General features: G+C 48.9%; 1 protein-coding gene across 1 annotated transcript; it reads right to left on the bottom strand.

The window, feature by feature from the left end:
* Nucleotides 1–265: 265 nt before the first annotated feature.
* Nucleotides 266–21,186, bottom strand: LOC308580965 (major histocompatibility complex class I-related gene protein-like). The gene is made up of 5 exons (XM_081183321.1): nt 21,114–21,186; nt 15,199–15,474; nt 2,374–2,649; nt 485–806; nt 266–446 (listed from the first exon to the last, which is right to left on the bottom strand). Exons 1-5 carry the CDS (start codon nt 21,169–21,171, stop codon nt 281–283), a joined length of 1,098 nt encoding a protein of 365 aa, XP_081039447.1. The 5' UTR covers nt 21,172–21,186; the 3' UTR covers nt 266–280.
* Nucleotides 21,187–24,522: the final 3,336 nt, after the last annotated feature.

Below are 24,522 nucleotides of genomic sequence, written 5' to 3'. Positions count from 1 at the left end.
AGACGAGCGTTATTAAAAAACCCTTCTTGCTCTTCCCAGCGGTGTGCGGGTGTTTGGGCTGAGTGGAGAGGAGTATCAGTTTTTCTAGTGCGAGTGTGAGGAGGAGCGAGTGAGAATCTTTTTCACTGTGAAGTAGTCAGTCCGGGACTCCCTCTTTTAAGTTCGCTGCCCCTTTTTCAGTCGCAGGGAATGTGAGTAAATCAGCCATGTGGAGGAGGTCATTTCATTTTGAAGAAATAACACATCTACCCACATTCTGTGACATCACAACTACATGGGCTTAAAGGCAAAAAGGTGACGGCCAGTATTTACCTACAAAAACCAATTTGAGTTTAAGGCCTATGAGACACTTGCTAGAAAAGGCTGCATCTCTGCTGAAATCTACAGATTCCAATTCAGTCGCTTGCCTCCAGAGACATAGACAGGATCCAACTGGGGTTCCCCATCTGAGGAGTTGGGTGGAAATCCCCCTCCCAGAGCCCACCCCTTCCCCTCCTGTCTGTCTGTCTGTCTCTCACCAGGCTCCTTCTCCCAGGCCACGTCCAGAGGCTTCTCCAGGCTGTCGTGCTCCACGCGGCACCGGAAGCGCTCCCTCTCCTCGGGGTCGATCTGGACACTGAGCAAGAGATAGTAGGTCCCGTCCGAGTTGGGGGCGACCAATCCTCGGAGGGTGCCCTCCTGCCAGACCTCCCCGTCCTTCACCCAGTTGGCCTCAATCTCCTTGGGGTAGAAGCCGTAGACTTGGCAAACGAGGGTCTCCAGGCCGTCATAGTCTGCCTTCCTGGTCACCTTCACCACCGGAGCCTCTGCAAAAATTGAAGCACTGGAGTTAAAAGATATTGACACCCAAAACGAAAGCCTGGATGACTCCTGTATATTTTTAGAGCAGACCTAAGGAGCCACCTAGTCCTGCCTCCCAGAGTGTCAGAATATCCTCACATCCGCAGAAATTAAAAAGAACTGTGAATAAATGGGATTCCTCAACCTGCCTTAGCATCTTCCCCAGTCGATGTCCATGGTGGAACTATTTTTAGATGTTTTATCCTTTGATTGCCAAAGCAGACTCTTTTGGGAGGGAGGACTGGGCACAAATTAATTTGTCATTTTGCAAAGCTCTAACACTACTCAAATAGGACAACTTGCACACTTCTTCAGGTACACTGAAACAGAAGTCACCAGACCCTTATATATAGTGAGAGGGTGGGGAGGGGTATTACTCAGAAGGGTGGTGGGAATGGGTGATTGGCTGATAGGTGCACCCTCTGGGTCTGGTGACTTCTGTTTTAGTGTATCTGAAGAAGTGTGAAGTGTGCATGCACACGACAGCTCATGCCAATAACGAACATAATTGGTCTCTAAGGTGCTACTGAAAGGAATTTTTTAATTTTGTTTTGACTGCAGCAGACCAACACGGCTACCTACCTGTAATTAATTCTCATTTTAGCAGAACTAGTAAGAGAGAGACAGGACCCCGTATGCTCCTCTTGGCTGGTCTGACTTTCCCTCCCCATCTGCAGCAGATCCATCACGACAGGAAGCAACTTCAAGGATACCAACCAAACTCCTCGGTCTGGACAACATAGCCAGCAAAAGTGATATAGATGCACTCGGAATTTCTAAATCTTTTGTAGGATGCAGGGTTTTGTTTTTTAAAAGGGAAACTGACCACTCTTACATCTGCTCCAACAGTCTCTACTCTCTCCCTGTGTGCTGCCTGCAATCATCTGTCCCCTTACCTGGGAGTAAGCAGGGACACCTTCTGAAGGCGCTATGGACTTGGACAACTGTTCTGCTCAAGTGTCCACCGTTTCCTTTTCATGGGGACCTAGGGGTTGGTCATGTGACCTCCCAGGAGCCCCACTTGGTCTAGGTGAATCTGCTGGGCCTTAACTTCCCAGTCGTGGAGGACACAGAGGGAGGCCCTTGGTCAGGCTCTGCTTCCTAAGGGGAAGGATATATAGGGCAGGATTCGCATGGGCTGGGTTCCCAAGCCCCCACCCCATTGTGCAATGGTCCATCCCAGTCAAAACACTTGATGATGTGATTGAAACCCTGGGCCAGATTCCTGAAGAGTGGACTGTACCATTTCAAGGCACAGGGTTGGGGAAGACGACACTTCAGTATGTTCCCCATGGAAAAATATTCTAGCCAAAGGGACACGTGGGGCTGTTTTTAAACATCTCCCCCCCACACATCATAGTCGGAAGTGACCCCTTTTCTCCTCCTAGAGTCCCAAACTTATTTCTGCCACCACCACCAAGAAGAGTGTTTGCTGTTTGGTGCAAAAAAAAAAAAAAAGACTGTTTAAGGGGGGTGGCTTGAAGGGAAACTGCTCCATTGAGCCCCCCTCCCCTCCCCATTGCCCCTCCTCACCTGTCCTCAGCAGAGTCTCCTTCCCATAGTCCAGGTATTTCTGCAGCCACTCAATGCAAGTCTCCTCCAGGTAGACTTTCCGGTACTGGTTCCCGGCCAAGTCAGAATCCCAGTACCTCTTGGTCGCTTGGGCCCCTGTATCAGCTGCCGTCCAGGTGAGGGTCTCCTTGTCAAAGGCGATGAAGTCCCTCCCATCGAAGCCAAATTGCCTATACCCTCCTTTGCGCCCGTCTGAACTCAGCTCACAGCCATACATTTTCTGATAGGTGTGGATCCCTGGAAGGACCAGAAGAGGCCCAGGAGGTCAAGGGGGGTCAGAGCAGCCCCTCCCGACATCAGCAAGAGTCCAGGAAAAAGGATTTATTTGCCTGAGACTCAGGGAAGAGGCAGCAGTCAGAAGTGAGAAAAATTAACCAGCATTGTATCTTTCTGAAGGCTCATCCGCATAATATGTTCACTGAAACAAACACTACAATCCTGAGCCTATAAAGCCCCCCTTCAATTGCCCTCCTCTCTCTCATCGCCTCACACTTTCTCCCCCCCCCCCCAATTCCTAGTGGATTCTCCCAACTCCCTGGAGGCGGGGGAGGGGTGGGGTTTCCCTTCCTGTCCAAGAGGAGCATCCCTTGCAGGTTGGAGGTCACAGTCTGTCCGTCTTTCCCCCCAGCTCTGCTCCTCTGGATCTTGCCCCTTTTGGAGAGACACCTCAGCTGCCCCCCGCCCAGAAAGAGGAATGGGGGGACTTCCGGGGTGGCGCCATCGGTAATGGTGGACTCCCTCTGATCCGGAGGGACTAGCTCTATGGGAATCGGGTCTGTTCCGCTACGGCGAAGCGGGGACCCTTGAAAAAATCACAGGCGGGTGAAGCCTGTGACCGTGTGACTTGGCGGGCAACTTTTGCGCCCCCCAACTTGCAAAGGAGCCCGATTACGGGCTCCGGAGTGAAGCGGGGAAGCGGCGCGGTGCTGAGAGTCAACTGCTTCTTTCGTGGAGCGAAGCCGCACAGCCGTTACCAGAGAGCGCTACCTTTTTCCTGTGACAATTTGGCTACAAAACAACTACCCATGAGTAGGTTAATTTGGGAAATAAAGGAGAACAAAGACGTAATTTGATACCGAAGCGGGAAGGCATAAACAGGAAGTCTGCCTTCCGTTCTTTGTAAATAGAGTAAAGCAATGAACTTGTAAGCTAAAACCTTGTAAGACGCTTGGAAAGGACTATAATTCTAACATCAAAACAAGCGATTTCCCCCCTTGGCTGCAGGAGAGGAGGGGGAATGGTGCGAACTGTATTTGCCTGCAAAAAGAGAGAAAAGGAAGCTAAAATCCACCGCTTAAAACCTGGGAACGGGCTGCCAATGGACAATAAGAATGCCGTACTGTGAAATGCGCTGTTGATGAATAGAGTACTTTTTGACAGCTAACTCTGCAAGTGAGATACAATGTTTCTGGCTGGCTTCTCCTGGTTTTAAAGAAACTGGAAAATAACTGAAATTGAAACTGTTGTCTATTTTGTGAATTGGGGGATTTAAAAAAAAGGTTATTTATTTTAAGGCAACAACTTCTGACTGCTACACTGTCCCCCTAGAGGAAGGTTAAATTGTTACAATAACAACTGGGCCAGGGGAATTTTCCACTTCAAAACAAATTCAGACCGTGGGACTGACCTTGGGCTTTAACTAGAGTGTTATGGCAAATGGAAAAGAGAAGATAAATTTGCCTCAGGAAAAAACAACGAGGTCTGGTAGATCATTTCGTCCAAACGCTGGGCTGCAGCGAAGAGCATCAACATCTGGCCCCTCTGGCCCATTATCAGGGGCTGCATTTGTACAACCTAAACCTAAAGGAATGGCATCCAAAGATGTTTTAGCTCAGGCATTAGGCAAAATTAATGAATCTTTGGAAAAACTAAGTAAACAAGTAGCTGAAGCATCAATTAAAATTGATCAAAATACTACAAGCATCAACAATTTGGGACAGAAGGTAAATACTAATACAGAAACTATTGAGAAACTGCTACAGGAATCTACTTTGACCCAAAAGACAGCTGAAGAAGCAAAGGAAATAGCAGTTTCTGTAGAAGAGAAGATACCACCGATACACAGGCAACTTGAAGACCACAGGTCGATATTGTCTATGGCTGAATTGAAGGAGAAACAAACAAATTTGAGGATCAGGGCCGTACCTGAACTTGAGAAAGACAATCTGACTGACTTTCTTATGCAAGAATTTGCAGACTTTTGGAACCCAGATTTGGAGAAGGAAGATTTTAAGATAGTGGGTGCTTTCAGGCTTGGAAGAGGAGGGAAGAAGAACAGGGTGAGAGACTGTTTGATCACCCTCCGAACAAAAGAGGAGAGAGACAAAATCTTGAGTCTGCACTTCCAGAAGACTTTGGAAATACATCAGTCAAAAGTGGAGATATTTAAAGACATTCTGAAATATCTTTTGGACCTTAGGTCCAATTATAGAGATTTGGTTGCCCTGTTGAGAAGCAACAGAATTATCTTTAGGTGGGAATTTCCCCAAGGCCTATCTTTTAGCTTCAAAGGAAGAAAGATAAAAATAAGATCAGAGGACGACAAAGAAAGATTTTTGAAAGACCACAGAGAAGACCTGCAGAAAGAATCTGGAGAAGAGCTAAGAGCACTAGAAGGAATATTAGACATAGCAAAACTACCTTTTGGATTAAAAGACTGCCCAGAGAAGGTGATACCACCGACAGAGCAGGAACAGGCACTTGGTGCAGTTGGAGGAAAGTAAAGTAACTACATCATGGCTCTGCAACTATTAAGCTGGAATTGTAATGGTCTCAACTCCCCCCAGAAAAGGAAAACAGTGTTTCATTTATTAAAAAAGGAACAATTGGACTTGATTTGTCTACAGGACAAGGCTACATAGCTACATGTGACAAGGCTACATGTGACAAGGCTACATAGAAAAGTATTGATCAATAAAAGACTGGGCCAGGAGTTTATTTCATGGGATAAAGTTTTAAAAAGAGGAGTAGTGATTTATGCAAAGGAGAGACTATCACCGAAATTTATCTTTAAAGATGACCAAGGAAGATTTGCGGCAATTGAAATTCAAATACAAGGAGAAAAATTCTTAATAGTAGGAGTTTACGCACTAAATGAGGGGAAATCCGAATTTTTTAGAAAGTTGCATGAGACCTTGATGGACTATTTGGACTATAATGTGATTTTGATGGGAGATATGAACGGAGTGGTATCTACACTTATGGACAAGGCACAAAGACAGGTAGTCACTAAGGATGGCAGACTACCAAAAACCTTTTTTGAGATAACAGACAACCTGGACTTAGTTGATATCTGGAGAACAAAGAATCCCTTGGCTAGAGAGGGAACCTTCTTCTCGGAAGCCAAAATGACATGGACAAGAATTGACCAAATATGGGGGATGTCAGGGAACTGCCATCGGAGGAACAGGTGGTGGAGGGGCTCAGGGAGGAAGGAAGAGACTCAACAGCTGAAGCAGGAACCAGCAGGGGGAGGAGTGGATCTCTGAGGGAATGCGAGCAGGAGGGAGGGCTCAGAGACGCTTCCAGCGAGAACAGTGGGGAGGTATCTGAAGCTCCCATAGGGAGACCCACGCCTCGCCGGAAACTGTCACGCCGTGAGTCCAGAAGGCGGGTTTCCGTTAAGGAGCTCTTATGTTGGAGACGATTCCGAAAACAACCACTGTCGGAATCTACAAGTGACTAGGGCAGACATGTTTGTGGAGCTCTGTCACACACAGAGGTTTGTGGAGTGGCACAAACTCTGAGGGAGCACGATTTTACGCACAAGCAGCTAATCATCCCATCACAGCATTCCGACAGTCTTTGTAAGCTGTTTGTGCAGGAGCAGGCATCATGAGCGACCCAGCCGGAACCGAAGGAGCAGGGGTTGGAGCTGGTCCAAGCTTGGAAGAAAGGTACCGAGCGTTGGAAATCCAACTTGCGCTGCAGACGGCGAGGCTTGAGGAGAGAAGGGCTCAGGATGCAGACAAGAAGGGGAGAGCCACCCAGTTCACCAGAAAGGTACCAGGATTGGTGCAGAAGTTTGGGGGGGACCCCAAGGACTACCATGCCTTTAGGACAGAGATGCAATATGCCCTTAATGTGCAGTTTGATGAATTCCCTGATGAGGAATCGCGAGTTGCTTTCGTGATTGGGCATCTTGAGAGGGGGGCGAGGGACTGGGTTAGACCCCTGATGGCAACGCACAATGACGTCCTAAAGGACACCATGAAGTTCTTTCGTGCAATGGATATCATGTTTTCCAGCGATATTGAGGAGGGAGTGGTGCGCAGACAGCTAATGGCTTGCAAGCAGGGGAGCCGATCTGTCCGTGAGTACTGGACTGAGTTTACCATGCTGGTTCACAGATTGGGGTGGGACTTATCGGCGGCACCCATTCAGATGCTATTTGAAGAAGGTCTTTCTTCGGCTGTGAAAGACGAACTGTCCCGGAGCCCCAGGGCGGTGTCTATGGATCAGCTGACCAAATCTGCGCTGACCATAGGAGCGCGCCAGGAGGCAAGAGCCTTGGAGAGGCGGGAAGGTAAAGGGGAACGTTGGAAGGAGTTCCGCATTCCAGACATTCCTGAGCCAGCTTTCCCGCCGGCAGAGCCGATGGAAATCGGAACAGCGCGCGCGCGCGCAGTTTCAAAGCCCAGTGAAGGGGGTAGGAAGGAGGGAAAAGGCGCCCGGAAATGCTATCTCTGCCAACAGCCAGGTCACTTTGCCAGAGTCTGCCCCCAGAGGAAGGAATGGCAAGGAATGGTGGGAGCTGTTGAGGGAGGAGTGGAAGAGATATCGGAGCAAGTAAAAGCCAACGCCTGGCTGCCACCGTCGGGGCACAGCAGCCAGGCCAAAGAGCAGTGAAAGTGCCCACGCCAGAACCTCCCAAACTAGAGTTGCAAAACGGATACCCTCTGAAGATTAAGGCGCTGTTGGACTCAGGCAGCTCCTGCAATTTCATGAGCAAGGAGTTTGCAGCTGAACACCAGATACAGACTATCCCTTTAAGCAACCCCCTACAGGTGACCACGATCGATGGCAGGGAGCTGTTGGGAGGGGAAGTCAGCTTGCAGACCGTCCCAATGACAATGAAGGTGGCAAGGCACACGGAACTGATAGCGTTTAATGTGGCTACCTTGGGAGGGGCTCCCATTATTTTGGGGATGAGCTGGCTGGCGTTACATGATCCACTGGTGGGCTGGCATCAGAGAGTGGTTTCCTTTGGTTCCGCACATTGCTTAGAACACTGCAGGGAGGGAAAGGGTTCAGCAGGAGCCCAAGCTACCCTAGCAGGGACGGAAGTAACGGAGAAGGTGAAGGTACCACGACAATACGCAGATCTCAGCGATGTGTTCAGCGAAAGGGAAGCTGACCAACTACCCCCGCATAGACCCTTTGATTGTCAAATCAATTTACTGCCTGGGGCGCAGCTCCCCGCAGGCAAGTTGTATGCCATGTCAGACAGAGAAATGCAGGAGTTACGAGAATTCATTGACAAGAACCTGAAGAGGGGTTTCATCAGAGAGTCAAGGGCAGTGGGAGGGAGTCCAGTGTTTTTTGTGGATAAAAAAAACACGGACAAGCCGAGACTTGTGTGTGACTTTAGGGCCTTAAACGCAGTGTCAGAACCATTGGCCTTTCCCATGCCTAGAATAGATGACATTTTGAACAGGGTGCGGAAGGGAAAGATTTTTACCAAGCTGGACCTAAGGGGGGCGTACAATCTGATACGTATAAGGAAAGGGGATGAATGGAAAACCACCATGTTCACCCCTTTGGGGGCATTTGAATATCTCGTTATGCCATTTGGATTACAAGCAGGCTCAGCGTGCTTTCAATCGCTGATGAACCACGTACTAGGGCCTTTGCTTTACAAGAATTGTGTGGCCTTCCTGGATGACGTGTTGGTGTATTCTGAGAATGAGGAGCAGCATGTGAGAGACGTCAGAGAAGTGTTGCGCAGGCTGCTAGACAACCGGCTGTGGGTGAAACTGGAGAAGTGTCAGTTTCATACCAAGGAGGTGGAGTTCCTGGGGTACCGCCTGTCAGACAAGGGATTGGCTATGGATCCCGGCAAGGTCCAGGCAGTGCTGGAATGGAAAACTCCCAAAACAAAGAAGGATGTGCAGAGGTTCCTAGGGTTTGGGAACTTTTACTGTAAGTTCATCCGAAACTTTGCCCACCTGACGGCGCCCATAACGGACTGTCTCAGCAGTAAGAAGAAATTTGTTTGGACTGAGGAGGCGGAGCGAGCTTTTGAGGAGCTAAAAAGGGCCTTCGCCTCTGAAGAACAACTTCTGCATGTGGATTTACAAAAAAAGATGAGAGTCGAAACAGACGCATCAGACAGAGCCATTGGGGCGGTGCTTCTCCTGCAGCCAGGGGGGGAGGAGTCAGAGTGGAGACCGTGTGCTTTTTTTTCGCGAAAACTGAACAAATCCGAGAGGAACTACACGGTGTACGATCGAGAACTTCTTGCTATCCATGAGGCTTTTCGGAGATGGAGGCACCTGCTAATTGGCGCACAACATAAGGTGCAAGTGTGCACTGACCACAAGAACCTAGAGTATTGGAGAACGGCACGAGTGCTCAACCAACGGCAGTTGAGATGGGCCCAGGAGTTCTCCAGATTTAACTTTGAGATTTGTTATGTGCCAGGCCCAGAGAACGTTAGGGCGGACGCTCTCTCACGTAAACCTGAATATTTGGAGGGGGAGGGAGCACCCGAAGAGAGACATGTCATTCCAGAGGACCGCTGGGTGTGTGGGGCGGCATTGGTGGGGCAAAGAGAACTGGTAGAGGGAACGGAGAACGATGAATACGCACAGGACAAACTCAGGGGACTCAGGAGGGAGGGAGATAAACCCGGAGGTTTTGAGGAGAGAAACGGGGCGTTGTACTACAAGGGAGCGTTATATATACCTGAAGGAGAGTTGAGGGGGGAGGTACTCAAGCAGCTGCACGATAGCCCCACAGCGGGGCATTTTGGGCAACACAGAACCATGTGGCTGGTGACCAGGGAATTTTGGTGGCCTAAGGTCAGGGAAGACGTGCGGGAGTATGTGAGGAGTTGTGACCAATGCCAGCGAGCCAAAGGGGAAAGGCGGGCGCCAGCAGGGTTATTAGAACCGCTACCCACACCAGAAAGACCATGGGAAGCAGTGGCTATAGATTTCATGACTGATCTGCCAAGGTCCAGAGGGAAAACAGCCATCATGGTTGTGGTAGACCTGTTAACCCAAATGGCACACTTTATAGCCTGCTCGCATGCGGTCACGGCAGAAGAAACCGCTAAATTGTTTGTAGAAAATGTGTTTAGGTTGCATGGCGCCCCCTTGAGGGTGGTTTCAGACCGGGGGAAACAATTTACTTCCAGGTTCTGGAGGAAGCTCATGAGCTTACTGCATGTAGAGGTAAATTTCTCGACTGCCCGGCATCCTGAAACCAATGGGCAGGCGGAAAGAGCCAATGGCATGCTCCAACAATATTTGAGGTGTTACGTCAATGACAGAGAGAATGATTGGGTGGAGAAGTTGGCATTGGCGGAATTTGCCTACAACAATGCGGAGAACGTGTCCACGGGGATGAGCCCCTTTTTGGCAAATTACGGGTGCCATCCCAGGGCTTTCCCAGGGGGGGGGGAAGGGGAGAGATGGAGCGTTCCAGCTGCCGAACAGTTCGTAGAAGAAATGGAAGCTATCCATCGCCAGCTCCAACTCAACTTAGACAGGGCCAAGGAGGAATATAAGAGGCAGGCAGACAAACACAGGAGAGAAGGTGAAACCATTAGGGTGGGGGACCAAGTGTGGCTGTCTACCCAAGGGTTACCCTTCAAAGGGGGTTGTAAGAAGTTAAGACCCAAAAGACTGGGCCCATTTGAAATCACACAACAGGTCAATCCAGTGGCTTTCAGACTCCGGTTACCGAACCACATGAAGCTGCACCCAGTTTTCCACAGGTCATTGCTGTCACTGTATAAAGGGGACAGAGAAGGGAGGGTCACTCGGGGACCAGCAATGGAGGAAAGGGAACAAAGCTACAATGTAGCGGAGATCCTCGATTCCAGGTGGAAGGGAGATCAAGTAGAGTATTTGGTAATGTGGGAAGGGGAACCGGAGTCGGAAAACACCTGGGTTAGGGCAGAGGATGTCAATGACGAAGTTTTAATAGAAACTTTTCATCAGAGGTTCCCACGTAAACCTCAGCCTGTAGCGAGGTTCCGGAGGGAATACTTTGCCACCACCGACGAAGAAGAGGAGTTGGAGGGGTTCACAGATTCCGAGGAGGAGGAGGATTCAGCGAGCCAGGACGGCGATTGATGGAGGGAATTGTTCGAGACGTCTGAAGATGAAGAAGATTCTTTTCGGGGTTTTACCTCTTCACCTCCCAGAGGAGAGGAAATGGGAGGGGGTGAGGGGGGCCCTGGAGGGGAGGTGGATGTCAGGGAACTGCCATCGGAGGAACAGGTGGTGGAGGGGCTCAGGGAGGAAGGAAGAGACTCAACAGCTGAAGCAGGAACCAGCAGGGGGAGGAGTGGATCTCTGAGGGAATGCGAGCAGGAGGGAGGGCTCAGAGACGCTTCCAGCGAGAACAGTGGGGAGGTATCTGAAGCTCCCATAGGGAGATCCACGCCTCGCCGGAAACTGTCACGCCGTGAGTCCAGAAGGCGGGTTTCCGTTAAGGAGCTCTTATGTTGGGGACGATTCCGAAAACAACCACTGTCGGAATCTACAAGTGACTAGGGCAGACATGTTTGTGGAGCTCTGTCACACACAGAGGTTTGTGGAGTGGCACAAACTCTGAGGGAGCACGATTTTACGCACAAGCAGCTAATCATCCCATCACAGGTAACTAGAGGAATGGAACCAAAGACAAGAAAAGTGGAAATTTGCCCAAAAACCTGCTCTGACCACAATGCTGTGAAGATGGAGATGAAACTAACACCAACTGGCTCCTTCAGATGGAGGATGAATGACACCTTATTTAGACAAAATAAAAAAATTCCTTCCAGTAGCACCTTAAAGACCAACTAAGTTAGTTCTTGGTATGAGCTTTCGTGTGCATGCACACTTCTTCAGATACACTGCAAGTTTCTTGGTGAGGTTGATGGACTTCCATTTCATGCGGCTCAATGTGGTGCCTTCCATGGTTCCAGTAGTAGATAGGTAGCCGTGTTGGTCTGCCATAGTCAAAATAAAAAAATTCCTTCCAGTAGCACCTTAAAGACCAACTAAGTTAGTTCTTGGTATGAGCTTTCGTGTGCATGCACACTTCTTCAGATACACTCATGCACACGAAAGCTCATACCAAGAACTAACTTAGTTGGTCTTTAAGGTGCTACTGGAAGGAATTTTTTTATTTTGACTATGGCAGACCAACACGGCTACCTATCTACTACTGGAACCTTATTTAGAGATGAAGAAGTGACTAAGAAGGCCCAAAAAACCTTGAGAGACTATTTTGAGACAAATATGAACACCAATGTTGAAAAAAGAGTAATCTGGGACACAAGCAAAGCTGTTATGAGAGGGTTCTTGATACAACAGAATGCAATAAAGAAGAGAATTCAAAATGAGAAGAAGGATAACATATTGGAGAAAATAAAGGAAAGTGAAAAGAAATTGAGAGCAAAACCAAAGTCGCAAGAGATCTTGAGAGAAATAAAGTTATATCAAGTACAATAAATACTTGATAAAAATGAATGTATTGCCTACAATTTTTTTATTTTTATTTTGTTTCAAACATTGCAAATTTTGGATAAAATGGATTGTTTCAAGAAGTGGCAGAGAGATATTTCCAGATTTGTCTGGCAGGGCAAGAAGCCTAGAATACTAACGGATGCAAAGGAAAGAGGTGGATTTGCCCTGCCAGACCTTAAACTTTATCATGAATCAGCAGCTTTTTGCTGGCTGAAAGAGTGGCTACTTCTTGAAAACACAGACATTTTGGATTTAGAAGGTTTTAATAATGTATTTGGATGGCATGCATATTTGTGGTATGATAAGGTCAAAGCACATAAAGCGTTTAAAAATCATATTGTCAGGAAAGCATTGTTTAATGTCTGGATAAGATACAAGGACCTACTTGAAAATAAAACCCCAAGGTGGTTGTCACCGATGGAAGCGAAGGCTCAGAAAAAGCTCAATATGGAGGCCAAATGGCCGAAATATTGGGAAATTTTGGAACAAGAGGGAGACAAATTGAAATTGCAGAGTTTCGAAAAACTAAAAAATAAAGTGCGAGATTGGCTTCATTATTATCAGATAATGGAGGCATAAAATTTGGACAAGAAAATTGGCTTCCAGGTGGAAAAATCAAAATTGGAAACAGAACTGTTAGAACCCAAAACCAAGATTTTGTCAAAGATGTATAACTTGCTGTTGAAATGGAATACTCAGGATGAAACGGTGAAATCTGCTATGATTAAATGGGCACAAGATGTTGGACATAACATAATGATGACTGGGAATAGTTATGGACCACAGGTATGAAGTTTACGGCACGTAATGCCTTAAGAGAGAATATTATGAAAATGATATACAGGTGGTACATGACACCAGTCAAGCTTGCAAAAATCTATCATTTGCCCGATAACAAATGTTGGAAATGTAAAGAAACGGAAGGTACATTCTTTCACCTTTGGTGGACGTGCCCAAAGATTAAGGCTTTCTGGGAGATGATTTATAATGAAATGAAAAGGGTATTTAAATATACCTTTCTGAAGAAACCAGAGGCCTTTCTCCTGGGCATGGTCGGCCAAATGGTGCCAAAGAGGGACAGAACTTTCTTTATGTATGCCACAACAGCAGCAAGAATACAGATTGCAAAGTATTGGAAGACACAAGATCTACCCACTCTGGAAGAATGGCAGATGAAGGTGATGGACTACATGGAATTGGCGGAAATGACTGGCAGAATCCGAGACCAGGGAGAAGAGTCGGTGGAAGAAGACTGGAAAAAATTTAAAGACTATTTACAGAAATACTGTAAAATTAAAGAATGCTAGAATAATGTCAGAATGAAGTTAAGTGGTTTTAGCAGCAATGTTATAAAGGTGTATGTAAAAATGGATTGATAACAGGTGAGAACCTAAAGCTATAATATATTAAGTTAAAGGATTAAGATAAAAACAAAGAGGGAAAGGAATTGCTGAATTAATTAACTGAACTGGAATACAAAAAAGGGAGGCGTGAGGAGGTCAGGGAAACAAGTAAATGAAATGTAAGGTATGGAAAGACTGATTTGTTTTTTAAGTTCCTTTTATTTTTTCTGTATTTTGTATTTTTTTCTTTTTTTCTTTTTCTTTTTTTATATATGTATTTTTTTTTGAAACCTTAATAAATATCATTAAAAAAAAACAGAAAGAGGAAAGGGGCAACGTGGAAGGGGGACACCCACACATTGGGGGCCCTTTCAAGAGAGAAGGTCTCCTCTTCCCCTCCATCTCTCTCCCCCCAGCTTCTCTCCCCCCAGCCAGCTTCTACAGGCAATGCTGTGTGTGTATTTACACAAGGGGCAAACGGCAATGTAGGAAGCCAGAGCCAGCAGCTGAGCATGTCTCGGGTTTGGGATCTGTGTGGGTCAGGGGAGGCCCAGACTTCCTTCAGGTTACTTCTAGTTTTGCTTCAGTCCTCAGCCGAGAGGGAGCCGGTGATGGAATTATCTCCACTCAGGCCATGAATCCCTTCTGCCAGCCCATATCACCTGCCTGCCTGTGCTCAGCACCATCAGGTCAGTCTATGCTGCGAAGAACTGGGAGATTTCCGGTGAGAGGACAGATCGGGAGTCTGCTTGCTTGGCTGCTCTTTTGTTAGGATTTTTATCCACCCAAGCTGCTCAGTAGTAGCACTATGGTTGTTTATATCATGTGAGTGTCTGAGAGCATGAGACAGGAAGTCTCAGTATTGTTGGAGTTTTGTTGGAGAGTTTAGTTTCACTTCTGTGTGTGATGCTGTTCTGTACTGCTGCTCAGAGAGAGCAGACATGCTGATGGATTCTTTGTATATAGACTGTAAATAAAGTAGTTTAGAGCTACTGATTGACTCTTCCTTCTGCTATGAGATGCCAGAAGACGAGTGTGCTCCTCTCAGGGGGGAGGGGTTGCTTATCACCGATCTCTCTGGACTGAGGAAGATTTACAGCCAGAGGGTGACCACCAGAGAGACGCCCCTGTGTCTTGGGAAGGTGGTGGCCTTCCTGGGAGTTTTTCCAACATCTTTGCCCCCCAGAGCTGAGTGCCCCTTCCCTGCCCCACCTCCCTCTCCTCCTGCAAGGGCCAGATACCTTGAACATATATACACATGTTCTTATATATGCTAATGCTCTTCAATTGCAGTATCTGAAGGCCAATCAGCACCTCTTTCTGAGCAGCTGGCTTCTCTTTAAGCAGGACCAGAACTCAAGGCTTGCTTGTCCCAGCCTCAGGATCCCCACCCTTCTCTTCCCCTCCCAGAGGAAAACAAGCTAGACAGATTTCCACCTCAGAAGGCCTAAGCCAAGCCTAGCATGGAAGGAAGGGCAGGCAATGGAGACATTTCCTGGGTAGGATGTGCAGGTCCAGAGTGTGTCATACTGGGGGGGGTCTTTCCCCCCCCCCAAGTCTCATTCTCTGTCTCCCCCCCCCATCCCTGCCCCCATTAAGACCTTCATTAACGGAAGGGGAGATGCCTCTGCCCTGGTGGAGACCCCCACCCTCCATTTCCTTTCCTCCCAGCAGCCCCCTCCCTGCAATTCTGGCCCCTGGAGGGAAATATATGGGGGGGGGGGAGGTGTGACTCTGTTCCTCTCCTGCCTTCCACTCACCTCCGCTCTGGTTGTAGCGATTCCGCAGAATGTGTAGACTCTCCCTGAACATCAGCTCATTGCCCTGAGCTTTCTGAGTGTTCCTGTGCCAGTACTGAGGATCCTCCTTTTCCACCTTCCTTATCCAGGGGACGAGAGGCAGCACCTCCTTGGTGTCACTGTCAAACTGAACAAATGGCTGGGTATCCACATACCCGACAATGATGAACTGGGGCAGCTCCTGGCCAGGCTCAGACACGGCTGTGTGGAAGTAGCGCAGGGAGTGAGAAGTGGAGCCTGGAAAGGAAGAGAGAGGGGGCAGAGAGTTAGGGGTCATAGAATCATAGAATCATAGAGTTGGAAGAGACCACCAGGGCCATCGAGTCCAACCCCCTGCCAAGCAGGAAACACCATCAGAGCACTCCTGACATATGGTTGTCAAGCCTCTGCTTAAAGACCTCCAAAGTAGGAGACTCCACCACACTCCTTGGCAGCAAATTCCACTGTCAAACAGCTCTTACTGTCAGGAAGTTCTTCCTAATGTTTAGGTGGAATCTTCTTTCTTGTAGTTTGGATCCATTGCTCCGTGTCCGCTTCTCTGGAGCAGCAGAAAACAACCTTTCTCCCTCCTCTATGTGACATCCTTTTATATATTTGAACATGGCTATCATATCACCCCTTAACCTCCTCTTCTCCAGGCTAAACATGCCCAGCTCCCTTAGCCGTTCCTCATAAGGCATCGTTTCCAGGCCTTTGACCATTTTGGTTGCCCTCCTCTGGACACGTTCCAGTTTGTCAGTGTCCTTCTTGAATTGTGGTGCCCAGAACTGGACACAGTACTCCAGGTGTGGTCTGACCAGAGCAGAATACAGTGGCACTATTACTTCCCTTGATCTAGATGCTATACTCCTATTGATGCAGCCCAGAATTGCATTGGCTTTTTTAGCTGCCGCGTCACACTGTTGGCTCATGTCAAGTTTGTGGTCAACCAAGACTCCTAGATCCTTTTCACATGTACTGCTCTCAAGCCAGGTGTCACCCATCTTGTATTTGTGCCTCTCATTTTTTTTGCCCAAGTGCAATACTTTACATTTCTCCCTGTTAAAATTCATTTTGTTTGTTTTTGCCCAGTTCTCTAATCTGTCAAGGTCGTTTTGAAGTGTGATCCTGTCCTCTGGGGTGTTAGCCACCCCTCCCAGTTTGGTGTCATCTGCAAATTTGATCAGGATGCCCTTGAGTCCATCATCCAAGTCGTTGATAAAGATGTTAAATAAGACCGGGCCCAAGACAGAACCCTGTGGCACCCCACTAGTCACTCTTCTCCAGGATGAAGAGGAACCATTGATGAGCACCCTTTGGGTTCGGTCAGTCAGCCAGTTACAAATCCACTGAGTGGTAGCAGAGTCAAGACCGCATTTTACCAGCTTCTTTACAAGAATATCATGGGGCACCTTGTCAAATGCCTTACTGAAATCAAGGTAGGCTATATCCACTGAGTTCCCTTCATCTACCAGGCTTGTAATTCTGTCAAAAAATGAGATCAGGTTAGTCTGACATGACTTATTTTTCAGAAATCCATGCTGACTATTGGTGATCACAGCATTCCTTTCTAGGTGCTCACAGACTGTTTGCTTAATGATCTGCTCCAGAATCTTCCCTGCTATTGATGTCAGACTGACTGGGCGGTAATTATTTGGGTCCTCTCTTTCCCCCTTTTTGAAAATAGGGACAACATTTGCCCTCCTCCAGTCTGCCGGGACTTCGCCTGTTCTCCAGGATTTCTCGAAGATGACTGCCAGTGGTTCTGAGATCACATCTGCCAGTTCTTTTAATACTCTTCATCTGGGTCCTGCAGATGAAGGCAGCAGCCCCAAATTAGGAGATCCAAAGTTCAGCAGGGTTTGGGGGAGTTTGTAGACCTGCCCTTAAACACAGAGGAGGCAGAGCAGAGGGAGCCTACGAAACATAGTTGAAAAGGGGAGAGGATATAAATACAAGTAACAACAACAATAGCCCATGGAGCAGAGGGCGAGAAAAAGCTCTGCCAGGCAGCACTAAATCTCTGCATGTCTCTGCTGAGGCTCCGTGTGTGAGGGAGAGAGGCCAGCCCCTCCCTTTTTCCAAGGGGGCAGGAATTGCCCCCCACTTGCAAGCGCCAAGCTGATGAGAGCTCCCACAACATGGTCTGAAGGCTCAGGATGCAGGCACCGAATGGAAGCTAAGCAGGTTCAGGTCTGGGAAGTGGATGGAGGGGAGACCAGACAAAGCAAGATCCATATATTGGGAGAACAGCAAGCTGCCTCCTCCGGGGTCAGAACACCGGTCCATGAAGCTCAGAGTTGTCTGCCCTGACTGGGATGGCTCATATCTGCAGAAACGGGCCTAGGGAAGCCACTCCCTTGGAGCCGCCCCACCATCTGACCTTCTGGAGCCATGCACTGAACAGGTCTGACCTGGGTCTTGCTTCCTGGACTCTGGGAGGCTTTGGAAAGATCTCCTGGGAACTCAGGAGAGCCCCACAAGAACTCAGGAGAGCCCCACAAGATCCTGTGAGAACCTGCCAGAGTCTCTTATGCAAGGCAGAGAGCTTCAAAACTCTTTCAGTACAGTGGTGCCTCGCAAGACGAAATTAATTCGTTCTGCGAGTTTTTTCGTCTAGCGAAGTTTTCATCTTGCGAAGCACGAAATCCCATAGGAATGCATTGAAATTCAATTAATGCTTTCTTATGGTCAAAAAAAGTCCAAACAAAGCCAAATTTGGTACAACAAGAGTTTATTAAGTGCTCTTTAAAGTCACACATACTGTAAAGAGCATTTCAAAAATTGAAGGAACAATAAATTAACTTTATAAACATGACAGAAAAACATTTAAAAATCAACAAAGTGTACAGTACATTTTCTAAGACTCTGGGGGACCACTCGAAGAAGGTTCCTCTTCCACTCTTTCCTTCTTGCTGAAGCACCTGTCCATAGTCTGCTGCTTCATCCACCTTTTCAGCACCTCCCTGAAAGGCGACATGATCCTCGTATCAAAAGTGTTCGCAAGGTCATGTGCCACGTGCTTGTAGGGTGGTGCCGCTGTGCAAAAGCCTGCACATCCTTCCACTTCAGGCAAATGTCCCTCAGTTCTTTGGAGGACAGCCGTTCCTCAGTTGCTTCCTCCTCTTCCAGCGAGGTCTGCTCCTGCGCAGCCTCTGCCTGCAGTTCGACCAGCTCCTGGGTGGTCAGCTCGTGGTCGTGCTCCTCCACCAGCTCGCTGGTGTCCTCCTCTGTGACCTCCAGGCCCATGGTCCTCCCCAAGGCAACAATGTCCTGCACCACTGTTGACTCTGGTGCATCAGAGTCACTTGGTGCCACACAGTCCGGCCACAGGCTGGCCAAGCGCAATTCAAATTTCTCTGGCTGATCCTGTTCCAGGCCGTGGTGATCATCTTCAAGCAGGTGACAATGTCAAAGTGGTCCTTCCAGAATTCCCGCAGGGTGATGGTGGTGCAATCAGTCACTTTGAAGCATCGCCTGAAAAGCTCCTTGGTGTAGAGTTTTTTGAAATTGGCAAAGACCTGCTGATCCATCGGCTGGAGCAGTGGCATGGTGTTAGGCGGCAGGAACATGATGCTGATGAAACTGGACTCCTCCAACAAGTCCTCCTCAAGGCCTTTAGGATGGGCAGGAGCATTGTCCATCAGAAGCAAAGCCTTCAGCGGCAGGTTGTTGTCCAGCAGGTACTGTTTGAAAGCAGGGCCAAAAGCAAGATTGACCCAGTCCACAAACAGCACACGTGTGACCCAAGCCTTACTGTTGGATCGCCACATGACACTCAGCTGCTCCTTGTCGACCTTGTGTTTCTTAAAGGCCCGTGGGTTCTCTGAGTGGTACACCAGCAGGGGCTTGATCTTCAGGTCGCCGCTTGCGTTGGCACAGAAGAGCAGGGTCAGACGGTCCTTCATGGGCTTGTGGCCAGGCAACTTGGCCTCCTCCTGTGTGATGAAAGTCCTTTTGGGCATCCTCTTCCAAAACAGCCCAGTCTCGTCGCAGTTGAAGACCTGCTGTGGAACGTAGCCCTCCATTTTCACAACCTCCAGGAACTCCGTTGCAAAGTCTTCAGCCGCAGAAACATCAGAACTGGCAGCCTCTCCATGCCTGACCACGCTGTGGATGCCAGATCTTGTCTTGAACTGGTCAAACCAACCTCTGCTTGCCTTGAAGACTTCTGGCTCGCCTGAGGTTCCTGGCTGTTCCCGGATGAGGTCTGCGTGCAAGGCCTTGGCCTTCTCACAAATGACGGCCTCAGTCACTGTGTCCCCTGCACGCTGCTTCTCTTCTAACCAGATGAGCAGCAACTTCTCCACCTCCTCCAGAACAGCTGGGCGGTTCTTCACGATCCTGGTGACTCCCTTGGCTGCATCAGTCGCAAGGATCTTCTCCCTCATCTTCAGGATGGTCCCGATGGTCGATGGATTCCTCCCGTACTCCCTGGCGAGGTCTGTCACACGCATTCCACTGTCGTGCTTCCGGATGATCTCCTTCTTCATTTCCAGCGTCACCTTCTCCTTCTTCCCCTCGCCGGCCCCTGCAGCAGCAGTCTTCTTGGGTCCCATGGCAGCAGTGGCGTAGTGTGGGGGGTGCCAAGGGTGCCGGCTGCACCGGGCACAACATCTGGGGGGGCGCGAGTCCAGAGGGAAGGGACAAGTTCCTTCCTCCGCCGGGCTCCCCGCAGCCACCGCCAGCCTTGCACTCTAGCGCGCGCGCCCCCCGCCGCCGCTGCGGCTGCGCTCCACTCACTGCTCGCAGGAGGAGCAGCCGCTGCAGCAGCGCCGACGCCGCCACCGACGCCTGGCCGGCATGGGCAGCCTCCGCACCCCGACGCGCCGCCGGGCCTCGCCGCGCCCTGCGCTCCCCAAAAACCTCCGAGAGGAAGCCGGTGGGCAGGCGAGGCCCGGCTAAGCCTCTCGCCAGAGGGTTAAGGGGCTTTCGGTTTTAAAAGGATTAGCTTGGGAAGGGGCGGGGGGGCTGCTCGCCGGCAAGCGCCTGCTCCGCGTTTCCAAAGGCGCTCACCATCCGAGGGACACGGAGTGCTTGCAAGGAACGGGCTCCGTGGAGCAGGTTAGGAAGAGATCCCTTCTCTGGCAGGCCGCCGCCTTCGCCAGCTGTTTCCCATTCACGATCAGGAGGAACTCAGGCTGCTTTCAGCTTTGGTAGAGGGAATCTAAGCAAGGGGATGGAGCCGGTGCCCTGAGGAAAGGCGGCAGCATTGGGTTTGTTTTTAGTTTAGAGAAAAGGCAAGCAAGAGGCGACAGGAGAGAAGCCTGCAAAACTAAGGCATGGCAAGGAGAGAGTGGACAGAGAGGAAAGTTTTTATCCCTCTCTCTGTACAATATAACTCGTGGGCATCCAGTGAAGCTGAACGTTGGAACAGTGGCGTAGCGTGGGGGGTGCCAAGGGTGCCGGCCGCACCGGGTGCAACATGGGGGGGGGCGCGCTCGCACTCGGGTGCTAAAATCCACGGGTTAGGGGGCGCAAATTACTTGCCTTGCCCCGGGTGCTGACAACCCATGCTACGCCACTGCTCTCTCTCTCTCTCTCTCTCTCACACACACACACACACACACACAAACCAGAGTCAACACGAAGCTGCGGGGGGCGGGACAGGCGAGTCACTTTCCCCCCCATTAAACCAGCCAACACCTTCATGCTTCGTTTTGTTCTTTGCTTGAGCCCCGAGCCAAGGAGTGAAGCGGCCCCTGCCCCGGGCGGCATACAAAACAAGCCAAGTCTGGGAAACAGATGTCTGGGAAGGGATCCGGCTCCAATTCGGAGAAGAAACTCGCCCTTTCAGTGCCCACGAAACGCAATTCACAAAGAGTCGTGTGTCCCCCCGCAAAAAAAGGATTTAGTGGAAATTATTTTCTCCCCCCGCCCCAAAGCACACTCCTTACCTGCGCAGTCCAGGAGCAGCAGCAGGTTCAGGGGGGGCCAGCGGAGGAGGACCCCCATCTCCCCCCAAAACGAAGCTCCTTTTTCCTTCTCCGTTTTCCGACTCTGAGAGCCGTTCTCCGTCCCGCATGCGGAGCCTGCAGCAGCGGGAGCCGGGATTGGGCGAGGGGAAAATATTTCACCAATCGGAAATCTGCGCGCAGATGACGGCACCGGTCGCCGGGCAGAACTCGAGGCGCAAGTTTGGGAGCGAGGCTGGAGAAGGAAAGAAAAAGTGATTGCAGCTCCTCGCTGGGCGTCGCCGCCTCCCTCCCCCCTCCCTCCCTCCCTCCCTCCCTCTCAGCTCTTCCTGTCCTGCCCTGCAGGGAGGGCGGAGGGGGGTGGCCAGGGAAGGACCCCAGGTTCAGTCCCCGCATCTCCAGGGGGGTCTGGGAATGCCCCCCTCTCTGAAACTGGGGGGAGGGGCTGTCAGATCCCCAGGGAGATGCGCTTGTGGGCGGAGTCTGTAAAGCTGTCAGTCAAGCCCAACATTCCCAGAGGACTAACTGCCTCTATGTGGCAGTTTGTTGGTCGGTTGCTGCTGAGAGTGTTGACTGGTAACTGCTCGGATGCAGAGAGGGAGGAAGGTCAGGTGGTACCCGGTGAGGAAAATTTATTGTCACCCCAACATTGATTATTATTTTTTGCCTGCAAAAATGGTTTTACATTATTTCATATTTTCTTACAAAGGAATGTGGATTTGGGGCCTCTAATAACAAGTAGGGGACTATGGACAGATACTTAAATCTACAGGATGGATTGTGTTATTTTATTTATATTCATTGTTTATTTATTTAATAAAATTTATTTTTTTAAACCTGCAAAGTGGTTTACCAAAACAAAACAAAAAGCCAAAACACCAAAGCAGTAAAGTCAAGAAAAATTAACAACCCTACATAATAATAATAATAATAATAATAATAATAATAATAATAATAATAATAATAATAATAATTTATTATTTATACCCCGCCCATCTGGCTGAGTTTCCCCAGCCACTCTGGGCGGCTCCCAATCGAGTGTTAAAAACAATACAGCATTAAATATTAAAAACTTCCCTAAACAGGGCTGCCTTAACAACCCTACTTTAAAACATACAAAAACTAAAATATTAAGATTAAAATTACTTCAACTTCCTAAGGATCTAGGTATGCTTGCCTAAAGAAGAATGCTTTTAGCAGGTGGCTGAAAAGAGTCTAGCAAAGGCACGCGCTTTGTTGCAATAGGCGGGGAGTTCCAAAGTGCAGGTGCCGTCACAGTAAACAATGCACTACAGATATTATGAGGAACCTGTAGTACTGCTTGAAACCACTAAAGGGGAGGTTTTATTTATTGTGATTTCACCATGCTCTGTATTATCTGAAAAGGAAAACATTTATTTAAAAAACAGGACTGCATAGCAGCAATGTAGTCTCATCATGATCAGTGGGACTTATTGCTGAGCCGACGGTGCATAAGATGGGCTGCAATCCTATGCACCCCTTGCATCCAACTTGTACCTAAACCTCTGCACAAGCCTGCACCAGAGAACTGTAGAGTTGGAAGGGACCCCTGAGGGTCATCTAGCCCAACCCCTGGGGCAATGCAGGAATCTCAACTAGACCATCCCGGACCGATGGCCACCTGTCTTCTATTTTTCCCCTCAGGACACACAACAACAGAGACTGGAGGTGGGGGGAAAGATAAATTTTGACAATGGGGCAAATTTGTCAGGCATGCGCAGGAACAGCTTGAAGACTTTATACAGAGAGGAACTCCACACGGGTTTCCCTGCATGTAACGTAACAGGCAAGGAGCCATTTTATCCTCTTTGGGATGGCGACCCTGCTCCACTGAGTTGAAATTTCAGCCTTGACAACACAGGAAAACAGCCAAGTAAACAGCTATTTTCGTGGAGGAGGGTCAAGATATTAACTGATATGCATGAAATTTCATACATATAACCCCTTGTGTAGTAAGATAAGACCTTTGGAACAAGCATTTTTTATTGATTTTCATATTATATATTTATATATTTATACATTTATAACCAAGGAGTGTGGTGGAGTCTCCTGCTTTGGAGGTCTTTAAGCAGAGGCTTGACAACCATATGTCAGGAGTGCTCTGATGGTGTTTCCTGCTTGGCAGGGGGTTGGACTCAATGGCCCTTGTGGTCTCTTCCAACTCTATGATTCTATGATTCTATGAAAGCCCCAGCTATCAGTGCAAATTAAAACCAGCTAAAATTTGGTATAGTTTATGTAAGCTAGAGGGCAAGAGACCCTGGTGACAGGTGAACACCAGTTCCTGAAAAACCACAGGAGGGGAGAATGCTCTTGGGCTCAGTTCCTGCTCGCTGGTTTCCCAGAAGAGGCACCTGGTTGGGCACTTGGAGAACAGGAACCTAGACTTGATGGGACATTGTCCTGACCCAGCAAGCTCCTGTGAGTTTATGTCACCACAACACCGCTTTTTTTCTTTAACTGTCCAGGGGTCTTTTACCTTTTAGAGGGACGTGGGATCAGAAGGTCAGTGGTTCGAATCCCCGCGGCGGGGTGAGCTCTCGTTGCTCTGTCCCTGCTCCTGCCAACCTAGCAGTTCGAAAGCATGCCAATGCAAGTAGATAAATAGGTACCACTGTGGTGGGAAGGTAAACGACATTTTTGTGCACTCTGGCTTCCATCACAGTGTTCTGCTGTGCCAGAAGTGGTTTAGTCCTGCTGGCCACGTGACCCGGAAAGCTGTCTGTGGGCAAAAGCCAGCTCCCTTGGCCTGAAAATGATGATGAGTGCCACAACCCCATAGTCTCCTTTGACTGGACTTAACCATCCAGGGGTCCTTTGCCTTCTACCTTTACTACCCAGGAAAACAATAGCAAGGACTCCATCTGTGCCCATTTTCATTTCCCCAGTCCCCTCCTTTATTCTGAGAAAAAGTTTGTTCCCATGGATTTGTGGGTCCTGAAGAAGTTCCGCGGGGACTTCCTCTCCTAAAACCAGCTTCCTCTTCTAAAACCAGGACTTGATCTCTCCTTGTTTCTTTACAGATAATGCATGAGCATGAAAGAACGAAGCTGAACCCGAGCGAGTTGCTCCTCGTCACGTTGCGCTGTTTCCTGCTGCCAAGTTGCCCCGGGTGTGTCTTTGCGCAAGGAAACTAAGCACAAATAAATCATTCACTTGGATGTATTCCGTGTGACTCGCTTATTTTGCTTATACAACCAATCAGCCGCAATCCAGTGACACACTTGGGCAATACCATGCTTGGGATTTAATGGTCCGAACAGCCTCCATCTCTGTTTTCCGATGACAATACGTGTCCCTTGATTCGTTTCAAAATGTGTCACACCAGCCTTCTTGCATTGGGGGGGCCTTCCTGGCTGACCTTAGTCCC

Source organism: Podarcis bocagei (genome assembly GCF_964188305.1).
Source record: "Podarcis bocagei genome assembly, chromosome: 2".
NCBI classification, from domain to species: Eukaryota; Metazoa; Chordata; class Lepidosauria; order Squamata; family Lacertidae; genus Podarcis; species Podarcis bocagei.
This window is presented reverse-complemented; position numbering and strand designations above follow the sequence as displayed.

Bases quoted from the DNA above. Each gene is read 5' to 3' on its own strand.
- LOC308580965 (XM_081183321.1), bottom strand. From the start codon at position 21,171: ATGGGGGTCCTCCTCCGCTGGCCCCCCCTGAACCTGCTGCTGCTCCTG. The intron at 2,650-15,198 runs GTGAGTGGAAGG...TGGTCCTTCCAG, and splicing joins TCGCTACAACCAGAGCGGAG to GGATCCACACCTATCAGAAA. The intron at 807-2,373 runs GTGAGGAGGGGC...CAATTTTTGCAG, and splicing joins GGAGACTCTGCTGAGGACAG to AGGCTCCGGTGGTGAAGGTG.